This window comes from Caretta caretta, chromosome 5 (assembly GCF_965140235.1).
Source record: "Caretta caretta isolate rCarCar2 chromosome 5, rCarCar1.hap1, whole genome shotgun sequence".
NCBI lineage: Eukaryota > Metazoa > Chordata > Testudines > Cheloniidae > Caretta > Caretta caretta.
In genome coordinates, this window is record NC_134210.1 from 96,541,973 (window position 1) to 96,566,241 (window position 24,269).

The 24,269-nt window shown below is 47.0% G+C and overlaps 1 protein-coding gene and 1 long non-coding RNA gene across 8 annotated transcripts in view; one reads left to right on the forward strand and one right to left on the reverse strand.

Annotated features, from left to right (window-relative positions):
* Positions 1-11,625, reverse strand: part of VPS13A (vacuolar protein sorting 13 homolog A) — a 315,178-nt gene extending 303,553 nt beyond the window's left edge. For 4 of the 7 annotated variants that reach the window (XM_075128708.1, XM_075128710.1, XM_075128707.1 and 1 more), the window contains exon 1: positions 11,340-11,625. In XM_075128708.1, the coding sequence (XP_074984809.1) occupies positions 11,340-11,439 (100 nt within the window). In that variant the 5' untranslated portion in view covers positions 11,440-11,625. The remainder of the gene's footprint in view (positions 1-11,339) is intronic. The other 3 variants (XM_075128711.1, XM_075128709.1, XM_075128713.1) reach the window with 1 other exon arrangement.
* On the forward strand, positions 10,732-18,410 carry LOC142072187 (uncharacterized). Its single transcript, XR_012668581.1, has 2 exons — positions 10,732-10,912; positions 17,740-18,410. It is a non-coding gene; the product is annotated as an uncharacterized LOC142072187 (long non-coding RNA).
* Positions 18,411-24,269: the final 5,859 nt, after the last annotated feature.

The window sequence follows — 24,269 nt, forward strand, 5'->3', positions numbered from 1 at the left end:
GGGCTGTAAACTGACAAACCTTTAATTCTCTGGAATAAAAGGGCTTTAGAGAATTAATATGGTACACCTTAGGCTTTCGGTTGGAGGTGGGGAATGCTATGAGATAATTAACAGCTCCCAGGCGCTCCTGGACCGTGAATGGCCCTTCCCACGATGCTTCCATTTTATGGGCCTGGAGCGCCTTTAAGACCATGACCTGGTCTCCTACTTTGAAGGAACGCTCTCTGGCATGTTTATCATACCAGGCTTTTTGCTCTTTTTGAGCATCCTGTAAGTTTTCTCTAGCAAGGGCTAAAGAGGTTCGGAGGGTGTTCTGTAGGTTGGTTACAAAGTCCAGAATGTTAGTTCCTGGAGAAGGTGTAAATCCCTCCCATTGCTGCTTCACCAACTGCAATGGCCCCTTAACCTCACGGCCATATACAAGTTCAAATGGGGAAAACCCTAAACTGGGATGTGGTACAGCTCTGTAGGCAAAGAGCAACTGCTGCAACACTAGGTCCCAATCATTGGAGTGCTCATTTACGAATTTACGTATCATGGCCCCCAAAGTTCCATTAAACTTCTCCACCATGCCATTTGTTTGATGATGGTAAGGAGTGGCAACCAAGTGATTTACCCCATGAGCTTCCCAAAGGTTTTTCTTAGTTCCTGCCAGGAAATTAGTCCCTGCATCTGTGAGGATGTCGGAGGGCCAACCTACCCTGGCAAAAATGTCTGCTAGTGCCTGACACACACTTTTAGCCCTGGTGTTGCTTAGAGCTACTGCTTCCGGCCATCGGGTGGCAAAATCCATGAAAGTCAGTATGTACTGCTTTCCTCTGGGTGTCTTTTTCGGAAAAGGACCCAGAATATCCACAGCTACTCGCTGAAATGGAACTTCAATGATGGGGAGTGGCTGGAGAGGGGCTTTGACCTGGTCTTGGGGTTTTCCCACTCTTTGGCACACCTCACAAGACTGGACATAGGTAGAAACATCCTTGCCCATTCCCTCCCAGTGGAATGACCCCCCCAAACGGTCTTTGGTCCTGTTCACCCCAGCATGGCCACTAGGGTGATCATGGGCTAAGCTCAAGAGCTTGGCCCGGTATTTAGTTGGAACTACCAACTGTCTCTGAGGATGCCAGTCTTCCTGGTGTCCACCAGAAAGAGTTTCCTTGTATAAAAGTCCTCTTTCTACAACAAACCTGGATCGATTAGAAGAGCTGAGAGGCAGTGGGTTGCTCCGTGCCGCCGTCCAAGCTCTCTGGAGGCTTTCATCTGCTTCCTGTTCGGTCTGGAACTGTTCCCTTGATGCTGGAGACATCAGTTCCTCATGGGATTGTGGACCTAGGCTTGGTCCCTCTGGAAGCGATATAGGGGATGGAGCTGTTTCTGTTGACTGTGAACCGCTCTCCGCTGGTGCACTATGTTGGGATTCAGGCTCCGGCTGAGCCTCTTGGGTCGGGTTATCGGCTGCTGCCAGTTCAGGTTCGGTGGGGCCCTCTGGTGTTGAGGTTGCAAGTACTGGATTCAGTGCTGACATGGGGTCTGGTGTTGGTTGTTCGTCTGGTTCCGGTTCTGGGACTGGTTCCGTCTGGGTCTCTGGGACTGGATCCACTACTGCTGTTGCAGACATTGGCCTGGGGTCCAGGTCCATCACCTCTGACTGGGTCCTGATAGAAGTTTCCGGAACAGAGCTAGGCCTCACGGCTTGTTTAGCCTGGCTGCGGGTGACCATTCCCACCCTCTTGGCCTGCTTCACATGATTGGCCAAGTCTTCCCCCAACAGCATGGGGATGGGATAATCATCATAGACTGCAAAAGTCCACATTCCTGACCAGCCCTTGTACTGGACAGGCAACTTGGCTGTAGGCAAATTGAAAGAGTTGGACTTGAAGGGTTGAATCGTCACTTGGATCTCTAGGTTGATTAAATTGGGGTCCACTAAGGAAGCATGGATAGCTGACACTTGTGCTCCGGTGTCCCTCCACGCGGTGACCTTCTTCCCGCCCACACTCACAGTTTCCCTCCGCTCCAAGGGTATCTGGGAGGTATCTGGGCCTGTGGACCTCTGGTGTGATTCCGGTGCAATGAACTGTAATCTGTTGGGGTTCTTGGGGCAGTTGGCCTTTACATGCCCCAGCTCGTTACACTTAAAACATCGTCCAGCTGACGGGTCACTGGGGCGAGGAGGGTTGCTGGAGAACGGAGTGGTGGGACGATAAGGGGTCTGGAGGGTTCTTTGGGAGGTAGGTGGGGCTTTGGGCGGCCCCCGGTAATAGGGTGTGGTCTGGGGTGGTCCCTTCTGGTCTCCGCTCCAACTGCGACCAGTTTTCTTCTTCTCTGCCACCTCCACCCATCTGGCTCCAATCTCTCCTGCCTCAATTACAGTTTTGGGTTTCCCATCTAGGATGTATCTTTCTATTTCCTCAGGAACACCCTCTAAGAATTGTTCCATTTGCATTAGGAAGGGCAAATTTACTGGAGATTCAACACTTGCTCCTGATATCCAGGCATCCCAATGTTTCACAAGGTGGTAGGCATGTCGGGTAAATGACATGTCTGGTTTCCACCTTAGGGCTCTGAACCTCCGACGAGACTGCTCGGGTGTTATCCCCATTCTGACTCTCGCCTTGGATTTAAACAGTTCATACTTGTTCATGTGTTCTTTAGGCATTTCAGCTGCCACCTCAGCTAAGGGTCCACTGAGCTGCGGCCTCAGCTCTACCATGTATTGGTCAGTAGAGATGTTGTACCCAAGGCAGGCCCTTTCGAAGTTCTCTAAGAAGGCCTCAGTATCATCACCTGCCTTGTAGGTGGGGAACTTTCTGGGATGGGAAGTGGTACCTGGAGAAGGATTGCTAGGGTTTGTTGGTATATTCTGCTGGGCCTTTATCTTCTCCACCTCCTCCACATGCTTCCTCTCTTTTTCCTTCTCCTCCAGTTCTTTGGCCCTTGCTTCCATTTCTTTGTCCCTTGCTTCCATTTCCCTCTTGTGGGCAGCCTCTTGGTGTTGTTCTGCCTCCCTTTCTTGTTCCTTCTTCAGCTGCATGAGTTCTATCTGTCTTTCATGTTCCCTTTGTCTTTCCTCAGCCTGAAATTTGGCTAATTCGAGCTGTAGTCGAGCCGCGGATTTTGCCATTCTAACCTCTCTGTTTTTACTAACTTTACACCCGAGGTTTAGAAATAAACAAACAAAACTTGGCTGTAAAATTTTGCTGTGCTGCAATAGAATACCTATTCTCTGATAGTGATTGTCAGCCTACAGAAAAAGACAATTCCCTTGTCTCTGCTCTGGGCCCAAATTAAAGCAAAAAACCTCCAACTGCTTGGAAACCTGCTTACCCAGCCCAAAGAAAAAGCAAATGGGTAGAACACACACCCCCTATTTACTTTTAGGAAGAAAAGAAAAAAAACCAATGGGTTGGAAGACTGTGAATTTCCCTGCAGGAGTTAAGTACCCTGCCTCCAGGCAAAGAAAACCTGCAATTCACAAGATAATCCCCTTTTGTCTCTGCTTGGCCACAAAGCAGAGAGAAACCAAGCTGCTTTCAGTTTCAAAGCTGCTTTCTGGACTTTCTTTCCAAAGAAAAAAAAATTTCCTTTTTAAAATCTGTATTTCTAGTTCAAAAAATCTCAACTGGATCTCAGATGATTTCAGGTTAATCCCACCACTGTGCCACCATGTCAAAGTTCCTCCCCCACTCTGAACTCTAGGGTACAGATGTGGGGACCTGCATGAAAAAACCCCCTAAGCTTATCTTTACCAGCTTAGGTCAAAACTTCCCCAAGGTACAAACTATTACACCCGTTATCCTTGGAATGGCCGCTACCACCACCAAACTAATACTGGTTACTGGGGAAGAGCTGTTTGGACGCGTCTTTCCCCCCAAAATACTTCCCAAAACCTTGCACCCCACTTCCTGGACAAGGTTTGGTAAAAAGCCTCACCAATTTGCCTAGGTGACTACAGACCCAGACCCTTGGATCTTAAGAACAATGAACAATCCTCCCAACACTTGCACCCCCCCTTTCCTGGGAAATGTTGGATAAAAAGCCTCACCAATTTGCATAGGTGACCACAGACCCAAACCCTTGGATCTGAGAACAATGAAAAAGCATTCAGTTTTTACAAGAAGACTTTTAATAAAAATTAGAAGTAAATAGAAATAAAGAAATCCCCCCTGTAAAATCAGGATGGTAGATATCTTACAGGGTAATTAGATTCAAAAACATAGAGAACCCCTCTAGGCAAAACCTTAAGTTACAAAAAAGATGCACAGACAGAAATAGTTATTCTATTCAGCACAATGCTTTTCTCAGCCATTTAAAGGAATCATAATCTAACACATACCTAGCTAGATTACTTACTAAAAGTTCTAAGACTCCATTCCTGTTCTGTCTCTGGCAAGAGCAGCATACAGACAGACACAGACCCCTTTGTTTCTCTCCCTCCTCCCAGCTTTTGAAAGTATCTTGTCTCCTCATTGGTCATTTTGGTCAGGTGCCAGCGAGGTTACCTTTAGCTTCTTAACCCTTTACAGGTGAGAGGAGCTTTCCCCTGGCCAGGAGGGATTTCAAAGGGGTTTACCCTTCCCTTTATATTTATGACAGCTACCAAACAGTTGTGTTAGGCGGTGGGGGGAGTGAGAATCGCTGGGAGAGAGGGGGAGGAGCAGGGATGCAGCGCGCTCGGGGAAGGGGGGGGGGAGGAGGAGACAAGGAGTGCGGAGCTTGTCTACTTTTTCCCTGTGGGTGCTCCAGCCCCGGAGCACCCATGGAGTCCGCGCCTCTGGAAAATAGGACAAAAATAGCATAATGCCACTATAAATCCATGATACACCCAGACCTCATAGACTTTACGGTCAGGAGAGACCAACATGATCATTTAAGTCTGATCTTCTGCACATTACAGCCCATAGAACTTGACACAGCCACTCCTGTAATATACCTCTAGCCCAGGGATAGGCAAACTTTTTGGCCTGAGGGCCACATCGGAGTGCGAAACTGTATGGAGGGCCAGGTAGGGAAGGCTGTGCCTCCCCAAACAGCCTGGCCCCCGTCCCCTATTCACCCCATCCAACTCCCCTGCTCCTTGTCCCCTGACTGCCTCCTCCTGGGACCCCTGCCCCAAACCGCCCCACCCCCTATTTAACCCCCCCCACTCCCTGTCCTCTGACTGCCCCGACCTATCCACACCCCCATCCCCTGACAGGCCCCCCGGGACTCCCACACCTTGTTCCCTTCCCAACCTCCCCGTTCCCCAACCCCTGACCGCCTCAGAACCTCCGCCCGATCCAACTGCGCCCTGCTCCCTGTCCCCTGACTGCCTCCCAGGACCCCCTACCCAACCCCTCCACCGCTGCGCACGCCGCCACCACTCCCTTACCATGCCGCTCAGAGCGGTAGGAGGTCACAGCAGGCACAGCTACATGGGAGGGGGAACAGTAGGGGAGGGGCCGGGAGTTAGCCTCCCGGGCCAGGAGCTCAGGGGCCGGGCAGGACGGTCCCGCAGGACGGATGTGGCCCAAGGGTCACAGTTTGCCCACCTCTGCTCTAACCTCTGACTGAATTACTGAAATCCTCAAATCCTGATTTAAAGACTTCATGTTACAGAGAAGCCACCATTTACAAGAGTTTAAACCTGCAAGTGATCCATGACCCATGCTGCAGAGGAAGGCGAAAACCCACCAGGGTCTCTACCAATCTAACCCTGGGGGAAAATTTCTTCCCAACCCCAAATATGGCAATCAATTAGACTCTGAGCTTGTGGCCAAGATCCACGAGCCAGACACCTGGAAAAAAAAAAATTCTGAATACTACATATAGTTCCCGTCGCCCCATCTCAAAAAAGGATATTAAAATTGGAAAAAGTACAGAAAGGGCAATAAAATGACTGTGGTATAGAACAGCTTCCACATAAAGAAATTTTCCATACAAAAAATGGACTGTTCCGATTAGAAGAGAGATGATTAAGCAGGTATATGATAGAGATCTGTAAAATCATGAACCTTATTCTTGTGGAGACAATAAATACGGAAGTGTTATTTACCTTTTCACATAACACAAGAACCCAATGAAATTAATAAGCAGAAGGTTTAAAACAAACATAAGGAAGTATTTCTTCATACAATGCACAGTCAACCTGTGGAACTCATTGCCAGAGGATGTTAGGGAGGCCAAAATTGTAACTGAGCTCAAAAAAGAATTAGACATTTTCATGGAGGATAGGTCCATCGATGGCTATTGGCCAAGACAATCAGGGATGCAACCCACATGTTCTGTGTGTACCTGAAGGTCTGACTGCCAGAAGCTGGGACTGGACAACAGGGGATGGATCACTTGACAATTGCCCTGATCAGCTCATTACCTCTGAAGAATATGGCACTGGCCACCACAGGAAGACAGGATACTTGGCTAGATGGATCACTGGTCTGATCCAGGATGGCCAGTTTTATGTTCTTATGTTAAACCAAGGAGTATAATTAAACAAAAATATAAAAAGTTGCAACCACTTTGCTCAGTGCGACATTTGGAAGATTGAAGTTAGCATATTTCACCTTTCAGAGACTAAATTTTATTTAAAGTTTAGGATGGACATGAAGTTCACAAAAGTAACGCTCTAATACAAGGGTCAAAGACACTATAGTTACCGTGACCAGAAGAATTTCACTGCTCCATCATTATGCAATTATCTAGGTGTCACTTAAAATTCATATAAAACCATGCAAGCTGGTTCACTTGACAAATATTAAAGGAAATATATTTATCAGGATTAAGATACTGTACTTTGAAAGTAGTAATACAAGAGACTGTAAGCAGCAAATTTGTTATTTGTTTTCAATATTAAGGCAAAAAGCCTTCATTCCTCTAAGGTGAAAGAATTGAGTTCCATAACATTAGTTTGGTTAATGTGAATTGGTCATTAGAGATCCATGGCTTTATGAGATAGTGGGGGGGAGGGTTGTTGACTGACTGCCACCCTTTGCTACAGAAATGGTGACATCTGAATGGGAAAAGCATATATATTTTGCAAAGCCTTTGAGATCTTTTGGAATGAAAGGCTAACATATACAGGTGAGTCGCATCATACGTGCATTTAACTTACGCGAATTCAACTATCCGCGCTTGGGGGGCCGGGGGAATCGATCTAAGTTACGCAACTTCAACTCCATAAATAACGGAGCTGAAGTCCACGTACTTAGATCTACTCACAGCGGTGTCTTCACTATGGTGAGTTGACTGTGGTTGCTCCCCCATCGACTCTGCCTGCACCTCTCGCCGCGGTGGAGTTCAGGAGTCGACGGGAGAGCACTTGGGGGTCAATTTATCGTGTCTAGACTAGATGAGATAAATCGATCCCTGCTGGATCGATCGCTGTCCGCCGATCCAGCGGGTAGTGTAGACAGCCTCTATGTGCTGTTGAAACCTCCCACCGAAGAGGGACAGCCTTCTGATGAGAAGGAATTCAAAGCCAGCCAAGGTTGGCTTAACAGTTTTAGGAACCGCTTCAACCTCAAAAACGTGCAGACTACTGGTGAAGCCACATCTGCCAATGAAGAGGCAGCAAAAGCCTACCCCAAACAATTAAAGAAAATCATAGAAGGAAAGGGCTATCTTCCAAAACAAGTTTTTAATGCTGACGAGACTGGGCTCTTCTGGAAAAAAATGCCCAATCACACTTACACTTCAAAATCAGAAAGACAAGCCCCTGGCTTCAAAGCAGCTAAAGACCATGTGACTGTGTTGTCTTGTGGCAATGCGGCTGGGCATTTAATAAAGCCGAACTTGCTCTACAGGGCTGCAAATCCCCGTGCTCTAAAAGGCAAGAATAAAAAATCTCCTGCCTGTGTTCTGGCAATCAAATAAAAAGGCTTGGGTGACAGCAGCATTATTTAAATACAATTTCTGGATTGGTTCCACAAGTGTTTCATTCCAGTGGTCAAGCGGTACCTCAAAGAGAAAGGACTTGACTTTAAAGTGTTGCTGATCATAGACAATGCCCCTGGCTACCCTGCGGCACTCCGGTTTGCGATTTAAGGGATTTTCAAGGGTAATTTTGACTATACGCGATTTTCGCCTTACGCACTGACTTTAGAACCTAACCCCCGCCTAAGATTCGACTCCACTGTAATGCAAAATATGAAAGATATGTTTTGGGTTGCATATGCCACAACTGCACCACATTGTGGACCGGGGAAAATCAACCTTCTCTGATGCTGTTTCCAACAGTGTCACAGATTACCCAGTACAGTTCTGGGAGCAATGCTATCAGAAAAATGAATCCGCAGGGGAAAACCCACTTTCCATGCACCAAATTGAATAAGGGCCACAGGGATTTGGTTAAAAAATTAAAAAGAACCAAACTTAAATAACCCACTATGAGAAAGTATAGCATTGTCAAGTATGTAAATATCAAGAAGGAAAGATAAACTTATTACAAAAGTATGAAAGTAAGCAAAGAAGATTTTTACAGAATATTCCAAAACAAAAGCTACAATTTAAATTGTTAGACTGTAGAATTGTGTTCCTTCCAAGGGAAGTGGGGAAAAGACCAATCAGTAAGTGAGATTTTACATGCAATTATGTTACAGCCAAATCTCAAAACTGCCTTCCATAGGGAAAGATACCAATTGCCATTTAGTGCAGAAAATTCTAGTTAGATTAGATTCAGCCCAATATTGTTTGGATTGAACAGCTAGGGGAAGTCTTAAAGATATCCTACAAAGGGGAAAAAAATTAGCTTCTACCCTCTGTGACACAGAGGGGCAGCTGAAAGTTTTTACAAGTTTTTTATATTAGAAATTCAGGTCTTGTCTTCCTGTACAACAACTGGAGAACTAATGAAACAACAATGTGAGCAATTAATATTCTGGAAATATGACATCTTTACTAAAGATTCAATAACTCAGTCCTTCCAATTAAGGTACACAAACTCACAATAAATATGCTAGCAATAGTCTTTTCAAGGTCCATTCTCTCTCTCCAGCAGGGAACTGAGTTGTTGCAACTTTAGGACTCTGAAAGCTTCTCTCTCCGATGAGAGCTGAATCCCTTTTCCTCAGCCAGTAAAATAATCCCAGGAGTGGAAATGGATACACAAGCCATCAAGATAAACTGGAGAGACGCAGGACTGTCCTGGTCCTGAGGGGACCAAGGAAAGCTCCTGTAATCTGGCCCAAACATGTGAAGGCCTGGGTCAGATGGGGCTCTGAATAAGGAAGGGCTTCAAGAAGAAAGCCTTGGCCCTAGAGACATGAAAATCCCTAGCTGAGAAGGACTGTCTCAGAATGTGTGCATGCTCCAGAGACACAATGGGGCCAGTGTGGATTCAGGCTGATATAGAACCACAAAGCATGTTATTAACTGACTTTTTTGCGTGCGTGTGCACACATGCGTGCTGCTTCCAGGACATTAGAGAAACAAGATGGGTGAGGTAATATCCTTATTGGACCAACTTCTGTTTGTGAAAGTGACAAGTTTTCAAGCTTGCTCTATTTAAACTCAAAACCTTTTCTCTTTCACCAAAACAGAAGATGGTCCAATAAAGTACATTACCTCACCCACCTTATCTGTGTGCACGCGCACATACATATGACTTGTTTGCTACTTTACTGAACTCCTTTTCCCCAGCTACACTGGGAGTAAAGGGTCTGTTTATTTTGTGATTCCTGCATGCATGACATTTGAGTGAGCCCAGATGGCTACATAGCTCCAGCAGCTGGAGCAACTACAGTACACACCTTCAGGGCTTGTGGCGTGGTCATCACTGCTACTCACACTACCTGTTTCTGTATACCACAGCTCACACAGACTTAAACCTACCTTGGACAAGAGAGAGTTGGTTACAATGTTTTCAGACAGACATCCACTAGGTCAGGGGCGGGCAAACTTTTTGGCTGAGGGCCACATCGGGTTTCCAAAACTGTACGGAGGGCAGGGGAGGAGGTGTCTCCCCAAACAGCCAGGCGTGGCCGTGGCCCTGCCCCCGCCTCCTATCCGACCCCCCCACTTCTCGCCCCCTGACGGCTCCCCTGGGACTCCTGCCCCATCCAAACCCCCCTGTTCCCTGATGGCCCCCCCGGGACTCCTACCCCACCTACCACCCCCTGCTCCCTGTCCCCTAACCACCCCCGACCCCCCACCCAACTGCCCCCTGCCACCCCATCCAACACCCCCCCAGTCCTGACTGCCCCCCTGGGACCGCTGCCCCATCCAACCCCCGTTACCCGCCCTCTGACTGCCCCGACCCCTATCCATACCCCTGATCCCTGACCACACCCCCACCTCTGCACTAGGTCCTCCCAAAAAAAAAAAAAGTAGGGAAGACCATTCTTGCCATTCCTGATAAATTTTAGGTAAAAAGAAATAAAAGCCAAACAAATTAATAAAACCTTCCACATTGTGTTTATATGTTGAACCAGCAAAATAATACAACTTTTTATAGATCCTTAACAAATCATCCCGTTACAGTAAAACTGTTTTCTCTTTTCACTTTATATAACTAAATTTGAAACTATACTAAATTTAACACTGTTACCTGTTTTTCTCTATCCTTGGATAATGAAAATTCAATCAAGTCTAATTCACTTTTATTCACAGGCAGTTTCACTTTCAGGTTCTGAATAATTCACCTGTTTAGCTTTTAAACCGTGCAGGGGAGTGTTTAAAATGCAACTTTCTTTTAGAGTTTTTAAAGGGTACATTGGTCGTGGATGCCAAGAGCTGCTTTCAAAAGTTTTCAGCCAAACTGAGACACCAATACTAAGATTAAACGATCTTTTTAAAGAAAGTGAAGTAGTTTCAGATATTGCCTTTCTCCCCAAAGCCCCCCACCCCAATTTCGCTAGTTCTGCAGTCATAATTTCCTGTTTTTGCAGTAACGTGACACAGGAACAGGGGACACGAACTGTAACGATGGACAAGGCTCTATGTAAGTGCTGTCAAATCCAAAAACGAGAACGTTTTTCTTGGCTCTTCCCATTAGTCGCGTTGGGTTGAACAACAGCGTAGTCCTCCCCAGACAGAAGCGTCCCTTCACCCTCCGAAAGGAGACGGAGCCGAGGCGAGCACAGCTGGCAGCGGGCCCAGCTCAGCGCGGGGAGCAGGCCACACCCCGGGACAACAGCGCGTGGGTTGCGCAGCAGCCCCGGGCCCGCCCGCCCCCAAACCCTTCCAGGAGATCAGCGCTGCCGAGAGCCCCCGGGGGGGAACGGACCCTGTCCGTAGCGGGGCAGGCGCCCGGTCCCGAGGGCGAGAAGGGGCCTGCTCCGCGGGGTGGGGGTATGAAGGGGGGCCGGGCAGTGCCCTGCCGCCCCGCGCGGAGCGGTATCGGGGAGCGGCGGCCGGGTTCTCGTTACCTCCCCAGATGCCCAGGCTGAGCTGGGAGCTGTCCAGGTTCACCACGTAGTCGCCCAGGAACCGGTTCAGAACGTCCACGACCAGCGACTCGAACACCATCCTGCCCCGGCCCGGGAGCCGCCGCTGCCTCGGGCCGCGCGCTGGCTCCCCTCCGCCTGCCCGGGCCTCTCCCTGACTAGAGGCTGCGGGGTCCCCACCCTGAGCCGCAAGTAGGAACCGAAGCACGGCGACGGGCTCACCCCCTCCCCCACAGACTCTCCCAACGGGCGACTCCCTTCGCGCAGGCGCACAAGGAGCGGTCGTTCTGTCTTACCGCCGCCTGACAGAGAGCAGAGCGCGTGACGCGATGGCGCGCGCTACTACCTAAACAGTAGCGGGGTGGTGGCTGGTGGGGGCGCGCGCGCTGTTACCCGAGGCGCGACCGTTTTCCCCGTTGGAGCGGCTGCTCAGCCTGTGTCCCCTCACGTGCTATGCCCTCATACATCCTTTGTCCCTTCACCACGCTGTACAAAGTGGGGGACAGTGTGAAGTGGGGACAAGGACAAAGGCCCAGGGAGCCCCTCTTGCAGCTCACCTGGGAGGCAGAACCCAGCTTTCCACATTCTAGTCCAGTGCTCTGTCCACTCGCCCTACTACACACCATATCCCCAACTGCCCAGTCTCCAACTACACCCAGTGCACACCACCTCCACCTTCCCAAATACCCACCTCATACCCTATGCCCAAATACTGTCCATGACTCACTATCTCTCCTTGTCCCCCAATTCCACCCACTGCACACCATGTCCACATGCCCTATGCCATCATACACCCCCAATCCCACTCACTATACATCACATTTACAAATACCCCAACATCCATAATCCCTATCCCCAATTTACCCACAACGCATTCCATCCCCCAATTCCACCCCACTATATCACATATCCACTATATCCCCAAATCCGTCACACCCACACCACACATCCATAAATTCCACCCACTATACATCATGTGTCCCCACAACACCATCTCAAACACATCCAAATTGCTCGTTCTCTAACACACACGCAGAGTATGTCTGCACTGCATAGAAAAAACCATGGTGCCAAGTCTCAGAGCCTGGGTCAATTGTTTTTCCCCTCGGTGAAGTTAATTCACCTCCCCAAGAGGCAGTAACTAGATCAACAGAAGAATTATTCTGTCAGCCTAGCACTGTCTACACCACGGTATAGCTACATCTCTCAGAGGTGTGGATTTTTCATACCTGAGAGACATAGCTATACCAAACTAAATTCCTAGTGTAGACCAGGCCGAGGAGTGATGATTTGCTAAAGCAGCAGAATACACTTCTCTGCTAGTGGCAGGAAGAACATTGTTTTGTTGTCTGTTTCTGGAAAGAGTTTATTTTTATATACTAATCCCCAAGAACTGAAAGGGCTTAGGTTTAATTTCAAGTTCATGTTGGTCCTTGCTAAGAAAATGATCAAGTTTTGCACTTGTATTTTCCTTGTAGGATGTGTCTACAGTGGGGCAATTCATATGCCTTTTCCTGCACTGATACAGCTTCTCATAACTTGGAATTTAGATGAAATTAATGGGAGACTCAAGGGAGATTTATCCACAGGCAATAAAGGAAGGCATTATGCCAAAATCATTATGCGAGGCCTACACTGTACCTCTCCTATGTTAAAAAAAAGGGGGGGATCAGTAGTAGGAAGTCAATGATGTTCTTGAACATTGATTTTTCAAACTGTGCTCAAAACTTTAAGATTAATTCATAGTCCATTTTTAGAATGCCCTGGGATTCTTGGGAGATCAATTTTCTGACATCTGTTGAATCTTATAGAACACTGTAACAAGAACTTATAGATAAAATAACTCTTAGAGTCTGGAGTACAAGTCACCTTTAATCTAAATACCCATTCTTTAGATTATGAAATTGAAAAAAAATATAGATTTGATTTCAGAAATTGTACATTGAAATTTGACAATTAGTGTACTAATTAGAACATTTTAATTGAACCATGAGTGAGTCTATATAGTGTTCAGTGCACAAACTAAAAGATCTTTAACACAGCTGTTGTGCTGGGCATCTTTGCGTTATGTTGTGTTTGCTTCTAAATCTGTTCTCTGCCATTAGTTTGGATTTGTATTTTATCTATATGCCTTGAGGTTAATTTTTAATTAGATACACTCAGTGGCACAGCAAGGTTTTGCACCTAGGAAGGGCGATGGGTCATTGGTGGTGGGCTGATTGAGCCCACGCTGCACTCACCCCACAGCGACAATCAGGGCCACCCAGAGGTAGGGTGACCACCCTTTTCAAAATGCAAAAGCAGGACACATGAGCCCACCCACCCCTCAGTGGCCACCCTGCTCCTTCTCTTCCCCCTCTACAGAAAGCTGGATCTGGGCCATGGTAAGAGACAACCAAGGAGCCCAGGCCACTGTGGGGAGCCCCAGACCCTCCAATTGCCCTGGGTGGGGGCGGCTGGGGTGCCCAAGAGCAGCTCCTGGCCTGTGTCCCCAAACCCTGAGGACACAATACAGGAGCAGGTGAGAGTGGGTATTGCAAGGCAGGATGGGAGCAGGATTAAAAAATAGTCCAGTAGTGTAGGGCTCTAGTAGGGGGTGCAAATATGCTTGCTCACCCCGGGCACTAAAATGCCTATTTATGGCACTGCATGGCACATGGGATTGCAGTACCATGCAGTGTCATGTGCCATGTCGCAACCCCTGAAGTGGGGAGCCAGGCCCAACTCTGCAAGACGAGCGAGCCACCACTGCTAGCTGAGTAGGGGTGGGCTCACTCTCCACCCTTGTGTGAAAATGTGTGTCATACACCTCCTTTTGTCAATTGGATAAAACACTTGATAAGATGCCTCTCATACACTTAAAAGCCATTGGGGGGGGAGTGGGAGAAGAGAAGTGGTCACCCTGCTTGCCCCCAAATTTAGGTCTTCCATTGGATAGATGCACTTCTGTTCTCTCACTGTTTGCCAACTCTTTTGGGAAGCAACATTTTCACTAGTCCTCCAAATATCCACCATTCTTTACAAAGCAAGTCCATTTCTTGCAATAACCTTGCCTTGACCCGTATATCAGTATGCCACTAATAATTTGATCTACAATTAGTCAATCAATTAACTGCTCAAATTCACATGACTTACTCTTATTGGTCAGGTCTTTACATTGGCAACTGATTTATTGAGATATATGAATGACCTTGTCTAGCAGTTTGCGGTCTTTTTCATACATCCACTAGAAAGTACTGAAATCTTCAGTGCCTCTGAGCATGCCACAGAGAGCACTGGAAAATTTTGATCTCTCTGTTTTTCTCTACAGTACTATTCCCAGAAAAATATGGGAACACTGCAGCTACCCCCAGAGGGAAAAATTCAAGAAGCTTCTTTTCAATTAAATGTACTTGTAAAAGAAGTGTGATAAATAGAAGTGCTAATAAGAGACTGACATTTATTTCCTGGCTATAGTCAAGTGAATCAGGATCATATAGCAGGGTCAGTACCCACTGACTGTAGTAACTACTGTTTCAGATATTTTAAAAAATTCTGCAGAAAATAGATTTATGTCCAAATGATATATGGAAGAAGAGCACTCTGTTGTTTTTTTTAATTAAACCTTGAAAATAAATATTATTCCAGTTATTTTCACAGCGGTAAAACAGGCCCTGGTACTACAAACATTTAAACACTTGCTTAACTTTAAGTACATGAGTAGTCACATTGGCTACTCACATACTTAGAGTGCAGTGCACACTCAAATGTTTGCAGGACTGGAACTTTATTGACAGCTAAATTTTTGATGCAGTGATGCTATTTAATTAGTCTCAAAAATCTACTGTATATATGAAGGTAACTAAGCAATTATACATTACAGATGTGATAAAATGTTATTTCCAACAAATAATTTTAAAACATTTGTTTTTATAGTCTTTATGAGCTTGTAGCTAATGTTTCACCTAACACCTTGATTCTAATTATAGACACACACACACACACACTCTCTCTCTCTCTCTCTCTCAAAGGTGTTTTCTTCAAAATGTATAAATCTGACACTGTTGACTGTACCCAGCACAGAAGCCAGATCCTGGCCCCTCTCTGACAGCAGAGCACAAAGAAGCCAGAAAACTGGCAGATTATTCTTATTCCTGAAGATGTCTTCTACTTAGGGGAATCCTTGGGTGTCAAAGAACCACTGGAACAGAATTTGCACCAACCCCTAATGATCTCCAGTGCAAAAAGTGTGCCTGGGAGAAAGGTACAGGACTGAGGTGTCCCTGTGCCCCAGTAATCCCATCTGCAGACCCCTTGGGTTGTGGACTGCAAGATAAATTAGAACATTTACATCAGAGACCAGCCCGGTCCCTCATCGCCACCCTGATTGGAAGGGTGTAAAAGTGGCTTAAAGCAACCTTTGCATCTATACTTTGGTCTTGCACTGAACACAGTTCAGTTCAGTAGGAGGATCTGAGATCAGGTATGGAGTTTTTCGTGTTGTTATGGTTCCTTGTATCTTTGACCCTTCACCCAGTCTCTCTGGGGGCATACTTTCCAAGTGAGAGGCCCACACTTGTACTTCTCTCAGGGTGAAATCCTGCAGTTTACCCCAACTCTTAGACTAGGTCCCTCGGATACTGCACCCTCTTCACCAGCCCTGTCCTCAGCATGTCCAACTGGGTTTTGGTCCCTGCTTAGACTTCTCCCTGGGGGCTTGTGACCAATATGAAAGTGCAGTGACAGAGAACAGCTTCTGCTTGATCAAAACAAAATATGATTTGTCCATTGAAATACAACAGAGGAAAAGAATAAACAACAACAACAAAAGGCCTATTCACATATTATCTTAACTAAACCCTTAGCCCTGGTCTACTCTAGGAGTTGAGGTCGAATTTAGCAGCATTAAATCGATTTAATCCTGCACCTGTCCACACGACAAAGCCCTTTTTTTCATCTTAAAGGGCTCTTAAAATCAATTCCCTTACTCCACCCCCGACAAGGGAATTAGCACTGAAATCGGCCTTGCCGGGTCGAATTTGGGGTACTGTGGACTCAATTAGACGGTATTGGCCTCTAGGAGCTATCCCAGAGTGCTCCATTGTGACCACTCTGGACAGCACTCTCAACTCAGATGCACTGGCCAGGTAGACAGGAAAAGGCCCGCGAACTTTCGAATTTCAATTTCCTATTTGGCCAGCATGGCAAGCTGCAGGTGAGTGCAGAGCTCATTAGCAGAGGTGACCATGCAAAGCTCATCAGTAGAGGTGACCATGATGGAGTCCCAGAATCGCAAAAGAGCTCCAGCATGGACCGAACAGGAGGTACGGGATCTGACTGCTGTATGGGGAGAGGAATCTGTGCTATCAGAACAGTTTTCGAAATGCCAAAACATTTGTCAAAATCTCCCAGGGCATGAAGGACAGAGGCCATAACAGGGACCCGAAGCAGTGCCGCATGAAACTTAAGGAGCTGAGGCAAGCCTACCAGAAAACCAGAGAGGCAAACAGCCGCTCCGGGTCAGAGCCCCAAACATGCCGCTTCTATGATGAGCTGCATGCCATTTTAGGGGGTTTAGCCACCACTACCCCAGCTGCGGTGTTTGATTCCTTCAATGGAGATGGAGGCAACATGGAAGCAGGTTTTGGGGACAAGGAAGATGATGATGATTAGGTTGTAGATGGCTCACATCAAGCAAGCGGAGAAACTGGTTTTCCCGACAGCCAGGAACTGTTTCTCATCCTGGACCTGGAGCCAGTACCCCCCAAACCCACCCAAGGCTGCCTCCTGGACCCGCCAGGCTGAGAAGAGACCTCTGGTGACTGTGCCTTTTAAAATAGTATACATGGTTTAAAAGCAAGCATGTTTAATGATTAATTTGCCCTGGCATTCGCAGCTCTCCTGGATGTACTCCCAAAGCCTTTGCAAAAGGTTTCTGGGGAGGGCAGCCTTATTCCATCCACCATGGTAGGACACTTTACCACTCCAGGACAGTAGCACGTACTCGGGAATCATTGTAGAACAAAGCATTGCAGTGTATGTTTGCTGGCATTCAAACAACATCCGTTCTTTATCTCTGTGTGATATCCTCAGGAGAGTGATATCATTCATGGTCACCTGGTTGAAATAGGGTGCTTTTCTTAAGGGGACATTCAGAGGTGCCCATTCCTGCTGGGCTGTTTGCCTGTGGCTGAACAGAAATGTTCCCCACTGTTAGCCACGGGGAGGGGGGAGGGCGGAGGGGCTTGCCACACAGTGGGGGGAGACAAAATGCGACCTTGGAATGAAAGCACATGTGCTATGTATGTAATGTTAACAGCAAGGTTTACTGTGCACAAGTGTACCCATTGTTCTATAAAATGTGTCTTTTTAAATACCACTGTCCCTTTTTTTTCTCCACCAGCTGCATGTGTTTCAAGGATCACAGCATCTTCTCCTTCCCAGAGGCTAGTGAAGATTAGAAGGCGAAAAAAACGCACTCGCGATGAAATGTTCTCTGAGCTCCTGCTGTACTCCCACACTGACAGAGCACAGACAAATGCGTGGAGGCAGACAATGTCAGAGTGCAGGAAAGCACAAAAGGACCAGGAGGAGAGGTGGCGGGCTGAAGAGAGTAAGTGGCGAGCTGAAGAGAGGGCTGAAGCTGAAAGGTGGTGGCAGCGTGATGAGAGGAGGCAGGATTCAATGCTGAGGCTGCTGGAGGATCAAACTAATATGCTCCAGCATATGGTTGAGCTTCAGGAAAGGCAGCAGGAGCACAGACCGCCGCTACAGCCGCTGTGTAACCAGCCGCCCTCCTCCCCAAGTTCCATAGCCTCCTCACCCAGATGCCCAAGAATGCAGTAGGGGGGCCTCCGGCCACCCAGCCACTCCACCCCAGAGGATTGCCCAAGCAACAGAAGGCTGGCATTCAAGAAGTTTTAAACTTTTAAAGTGCTGTGTGGCCTTGTCCTTCCCTTCTCCACCACCGCTCCCGGTGCTTCTCTCCTCCACCATCCCTCCCGGGCTACCTTGGCAGTTATCCCCCTATTTCTATGATGAATTAATAAAGAATGCATGAATGTGAAGAAACAATGACTTTATTGCCTCTGCAAGCAGTGATCGAAGGGAGGAGAGGAGTGTGGTTAGCTTACAGGGAAGTAGAGTGAACCAAGGGGCGGGGGGTTTCATCAAGGAGAAACAAACAGAACTTTCACACTGTAGGCTGGCCAGTCATGCAACTGGTTTTCAAAGCTTTTCTGATGCGCACTGCGCCCTCCTGTACTCTTCTAACCGCCCTGGTGTCTGGCTGTGCGAAACCAGAGGCTAGGCGATTTACCTCAACCTCCCACCCCGCCATAAACGTCTCCCCCTTACTCTCACAGATATTGTGGACCGCACAGCAAGCAGTAATAACAGTGGGAATATTAGTTTTGCTGCCGTCTAACTGAGTCAATAAACTATGCCAGCACGCTTTTAAACGTCCAAATGCACATTCTACCACCATTCAACCAGTCAGTTGAACAGCTCCTGACTACTGTCCAGGCTGCCTGTGTATGGCTTCATGAGCCATGGCATGAAGGGGTAAGCTGGGTCCCCAAGGATAACTATAGGCATTTCAACATCCTCAACAGTTATTTTCTGGCCTGGAAAGTAAATCCCTTCCTGCAGCTGTTTAAACAGACCAGAGTTCCTGAAGATGCGAGTGTCTTGTACCTCTCCTGGCCATCCCATGTTGATGTTGGTGAAACGTCCCTTGTGATTCACCAGTGCTTGCAGCGCGATTGAAAAGTACCCCTTGCCGTTTATGTACTTGCTGGCTTGGTGCTCCGGTGCCAAGATAGGGATATGGGTTCCGTCTATGGCCCCACCACAGTTAGGGAATCCCATTGCAGCAAAGCCATCCACTATGACCTGCACATTTCCCAAGGTCACTACCCTTGATATCAGCAGATCTTTGATTGCGTGGGCTACTTGCATCACAGCAGCCCCCACAGTAGATTTGCCCACTCCAAATTGATTCCCAACTGACCAGTAGCTGTCTGGCGTTGCAAGCTTCCACAGGGCTATCGCCACTCGCTTCTCAACTGTGAGGGCTGCTCTCATCTTGGTATTCCTGTGCTTCAGGGCAGGGGAAAGCAAGTCACAAAGTTCCCTTATGCATGCGAAAGTTTCGCAGCCACTGGGAATCGTCCCAGACCTGCAACACTATATGGTCCCACCAGTCTGTGCTTGTTTCCCTGGCCCAGAATCAGCATTCCACTGCATGAACCTGCCCCATTAGCACCATGATGCCCACATTGCCAGGACCCGTGCTTTGAGAGAAGTCTGTGTCCATGTCCTCGTCATTCTTGTCACCGCGCTGACATTGCCTACTCACTCGGTTTTGCTTTGCCAGGTTCTGGTGCTGCATATACTGCTGGATAATGCACGTGGTGTTTAATGTGCTCCTAATTGCCAAAGTGATCTGAGCGGGCTCCATGCTTGCCGTGGTATGGTGTCTGCACAGAAAAAAGGCGCGGAACAATTGTCTGCCATTGCTCTGATGGAGGGAGGGGTGACTGACGACATGGCTTACAGGGTTGGCTTACAGGTAAGTAAAATCAACAAAGGGGGTGGCTTTACATCAAGGAGAAACAAAAACACCTGTCACACAGAATGGCCCCCTCAAGGATTGAACTCAAAACCCTGGGTTTAGCAGGCCAATGCTCAACCTACTAAGCTATCCCTCCCTCTGGTATTTCAGGCAGGACTGAATCTCCATTAAAGTTTTCAAGTTGCCCCTGACAGACCTCACCAACAACAATTGTCGGCCATTGATTTCGCAGTGGGAGGGAGGGAGGGCGGAGCAAATGAATACAAAACAAATCTGGTTTATTTCTTGTTTTGATCCACTCCATCTATCTTTTACATCTTTGGCTGGCAGCAGATCGTGTAGTAGAACTGCAAGCCATCCACATCACCTAGCTGCTCGGCAGAAGATCGTGCAATAGGACTGCGAGCCATCCTCATCTCCTGCCTGCTCATCATAAGATGGTACAATAGGACTGCCTGCAGGACTAAAGAGAATGACCTGGTCAAGTCACTCCTAATTTAGTCCCTGCACCCATGTCTGCCCAGGTGCTCCTGACCAACCTTACCAAGGCAGCCAGGAGCACCTCGGACATGATGACGATGGTTTTCAGGCCTATTGCACCATCTGCTGCTACAAGGCAATGGGTTGCCGCTGCTGTGTAGCAATGCAGTACCGCATCTGCCAGCACCCAGGAGACATAAGGTGACAGTGAGCTGAGCAGGCTCCATGCTTGCCGTGGTATGGCGTCAGCACAGGTAACTCAGGAAAAAAGGCGCGAAACGATTGTCTGCCGTTGCTTTCACGGAGGGAGGAAGGGAGGGCCTGACGACATGTACTCAGAACCACCCGCGACAATGTTTTTTGCCCCATCAGGCATTGGGATCTCAACCCAGAATTCCAATGGGCGGCGGAGACTGCGGGAACTGTGGGATAGCTACTTACAGTGCAACACTCCGGAAGTCAACGCTAGCCTCGGTACTGTGGAAGCACTCCGCCGAGTTAATGCACTTAGAGCATTTTGTGTAGGGACAAACACAATCGACTATATAAAAATGATTTCTAAAAAACCGACTTGTATAAATTTGACCTAATTTCGTAGTGTAGACATACCCGCAGTGTTTCTTTACATGTCTAGGCAGCCTGGGAACCCCTCCCTTCCAGGTCTCCTAGGGATCAAGTTACAACCTGGTTTTCTGCAGATCCTCCATCTCCTCAGAGGCCCAGATTTTAACTTTCAAGCTCTTTAAGAATTCCCACCTGAATCCCCGAGGACCTAAGCTGTGACTTTACTCATCCTTCTCCCCCGCATGTGGGAAAAGCCAAACTCCTGATTCGACATAACTGGAGATAAATTTCAAAGAATACCACTTACATTGTCCATTGAGTACCAGCAATTGGGGCTGTCTAAAATCATTGAGTTTGGTTCCTGGAGACCAAAGGTAATTAAGACTGACTTAATGCTTTAGTTAGAAATACAATAATCATCAAATATATAAATTACACAATATATAAAATTAATACAGATATCTCCCATATTCTTCAACACATATAAACTAAGGTGCAAAGTATCTGATTTTCTATGAGACTTAGGCTCCTAAGTTACTTAGGTGCTTTTGAAAATCCCACTACGTACCTATCTTCATCTTTAGGTGCCTAAACATCTTTAAAAATCTGGTCCCAAGTGATTAACAAAACAGAGAGCACAAGGGAAAAGGATTCCTGCATTAATGGCAGCATTGCTGTATGGCCTAGTAGCAAGAGTAAGAGTAGAGTACATAGCTCATTGGCTTTGATAATGAGGAGTGTTCTTAAGCCCATCTCCTCACAGGTGTACTGAAAACTATTAGAATTGTAAAGTATCGCTTTAAATGTTGGGGAGGATGGAGAGAATTCCTGGTTCAGCTTGCAGGCTAGGGGGCTCTGCAGGGAAGTGTATGATCTGGGCCTAGCAAAGTCATTTATACAGAGAGCCTACAGTAAGTTGAGGAGAGTTGTGGCTCTCTGTTTTAGGGAGCAACCCACTCTCTCTCTGTGTTTTGGGGTTCTTGTGTGTTGTCATTCTGAATTCTAAAAAAATAAAGTCGTGTTACATTGCAACCTTCCAGTAAGAGCATTCTCTATGTGTATTCCGTTAATGCTCAGGCTATGCATACATTATGAGCTATGGGTAGGGTTGCCAATTTTGGTTGGATGTATTCCTGGAGGTTTCATCTCATGACAATCTTTAATTAATCTTTAATTCCTGGAGACTCCAAGACAATCCTAAAGGGTTGGCAACCCTAGCTATAGGTGTGGTTCCCCTGCTCATGTACACATACTCAAGCTAGCTAGCACTGGTATAAATAGGACCATAGTCACAGTAGTGTTAACAGAGGCACAGTTGAGCCGTGCCAAGCACAAATCCACCTGAAACCGGTGTGTACGTCACTCAGCATGGCTCAGCTGTGCCTCTGCGGCCACTACCCATGCTATGACAGCTACGCTGCTATTTATACTCATGCTAACTTGATGAGAGTTAGCGTGAGTATGTATAATAAGCAGGAGACTTGCTCCCTTAGCTCACCATATAGACATAGCCTCAGACGCACCCACTCTCCACACCTGATCTTTTTTTTTTTTTACCATGTGCACTTGCAAATAAGGGAGTGGATGTGCAGGAAACATTACACTTACAACTGTTTGAAGTGGAATAGTATACCTAATTGCATTCACAGATGAACTTGTTCTGGAAAGCAAGAACCTTGTGCATTCTGCTGTGCCCAACACAACGACTTTCAAGATCAAAGCTTTAATAGGATGTAAGTGTTATTCAGATTTTACATAATTATCTGTATGTACATTTGTGTGTATTACAAACTATGGGAAAATCTGTTTCTAAATCATTGTATAAATATATCTGCACTATTTGAAGGAATAAAGAATGAGTTTAACAATTTATTTTGTTAACTTTATTTTGATAGAATCATAGAATCATAGAATATCAGGGTTGGAAGGGACCCCAGAAGGTCATCTAGTCCAACCCCCTGCTCGAAGCAGGACCAATTCCCAGTTAAATCATCCCAGCCAGGGCTTTGTCAAGCCTGACCTTAAAAACCTCTAAGGAAGGAGATTCTACCACCTCCTTAGGTAACGCATTCCAGTGTTTCACCACCCTCATAGTGAAAAAGTTTTTCCTAATATCCAATCTAAACCTCCTCCACTGCAACTTGTGACCATTACTCCTCGTTCTGTCATCTGCTACCATTGAGAACAGTCTAGAGCCATCCTCTTTGGAACCCCCTTTTAGGTAGTTGAAAGCAGCTATCAAATCCCCCCTCATTCTTCTCTTCTGCAGACTAAACAATCCCAGCTCCCTCAGCCTCTCCTCATAACTCATGTATTCTAGACCCCTAATCATTTTTGTTGCCCTTCGCTGGACTCTCTCCAATTTATCCACATCCTTCTTGTAGTGTGGGGCCCAAAACTGGACACAGTACTCCAGATGAGGCCTCACCAATGTCGAATAGAGGGGAACGATCACGTCCCTCGATCTGCTCACTATGCCCCTACTTATACATCCCAAAATGCCATTGGCCTTCTTGGCAACAAGGGCACACTGCTGACTCATATCCAGCTTCTCATCCACTGTCACCCCTAGGTCCTTTTCCGCAGAACTGCTGCTTAGCCATTCGGCCCCTAGTCTGTAGCGGTGCATTGGATTCTTCTGTCCTAAGTGCAGGACCCTGCACTTATCCTTATTGAACCTCATCAGATTTCTTTTGGCCCAATCCTCCAATTTGTCTAGGTCCTTCTGTATCCTATCCCTCCCCTCCAGCGTATATACCACTCCTCCCAGTTTAGTATCATCCGCAAATTTGCTGAGAGTGCAATCTACACCATCCTCCAGATCATTTATGAAGATATTGAACAAAACCGGCCCCAGGACCGACCCCTGGGGCACTCCACTTGACACCGGTTGTCAACTAGACATGGAGCCATTGATCACTACCCGTTGAGCCCGACAATCTAGCCAGCTTTCTACCCACCTTATAGTGCATTCATCCAGCCCATACTTCCTTAACTTGCTGACAAGAATACTGTGGGAGACAGTGCCAAAAGCTTTGCTAAAGTCAAGAAACAATACATCCACTGCTTTCCCTTCATCCACAGAACCAGTAATCTCATCATAAAAGGCGATTAGATTAGTCAGGCATGACCTTCCCTTGGTGAATCCATGCTGGCTGTTCCTGATCACTTTCCTCTCATGCAAGTGCTTCAGGATTGATTCTTTGAGAACCTGCTCCATGATTTTTCCAGGGACTGAGGTGAGGCTGACTGGCCTGTAGTTCCCAAGATCATCCTCCTTCCCTTTTTTGAAGATTGGCACTACATTAGCCTTT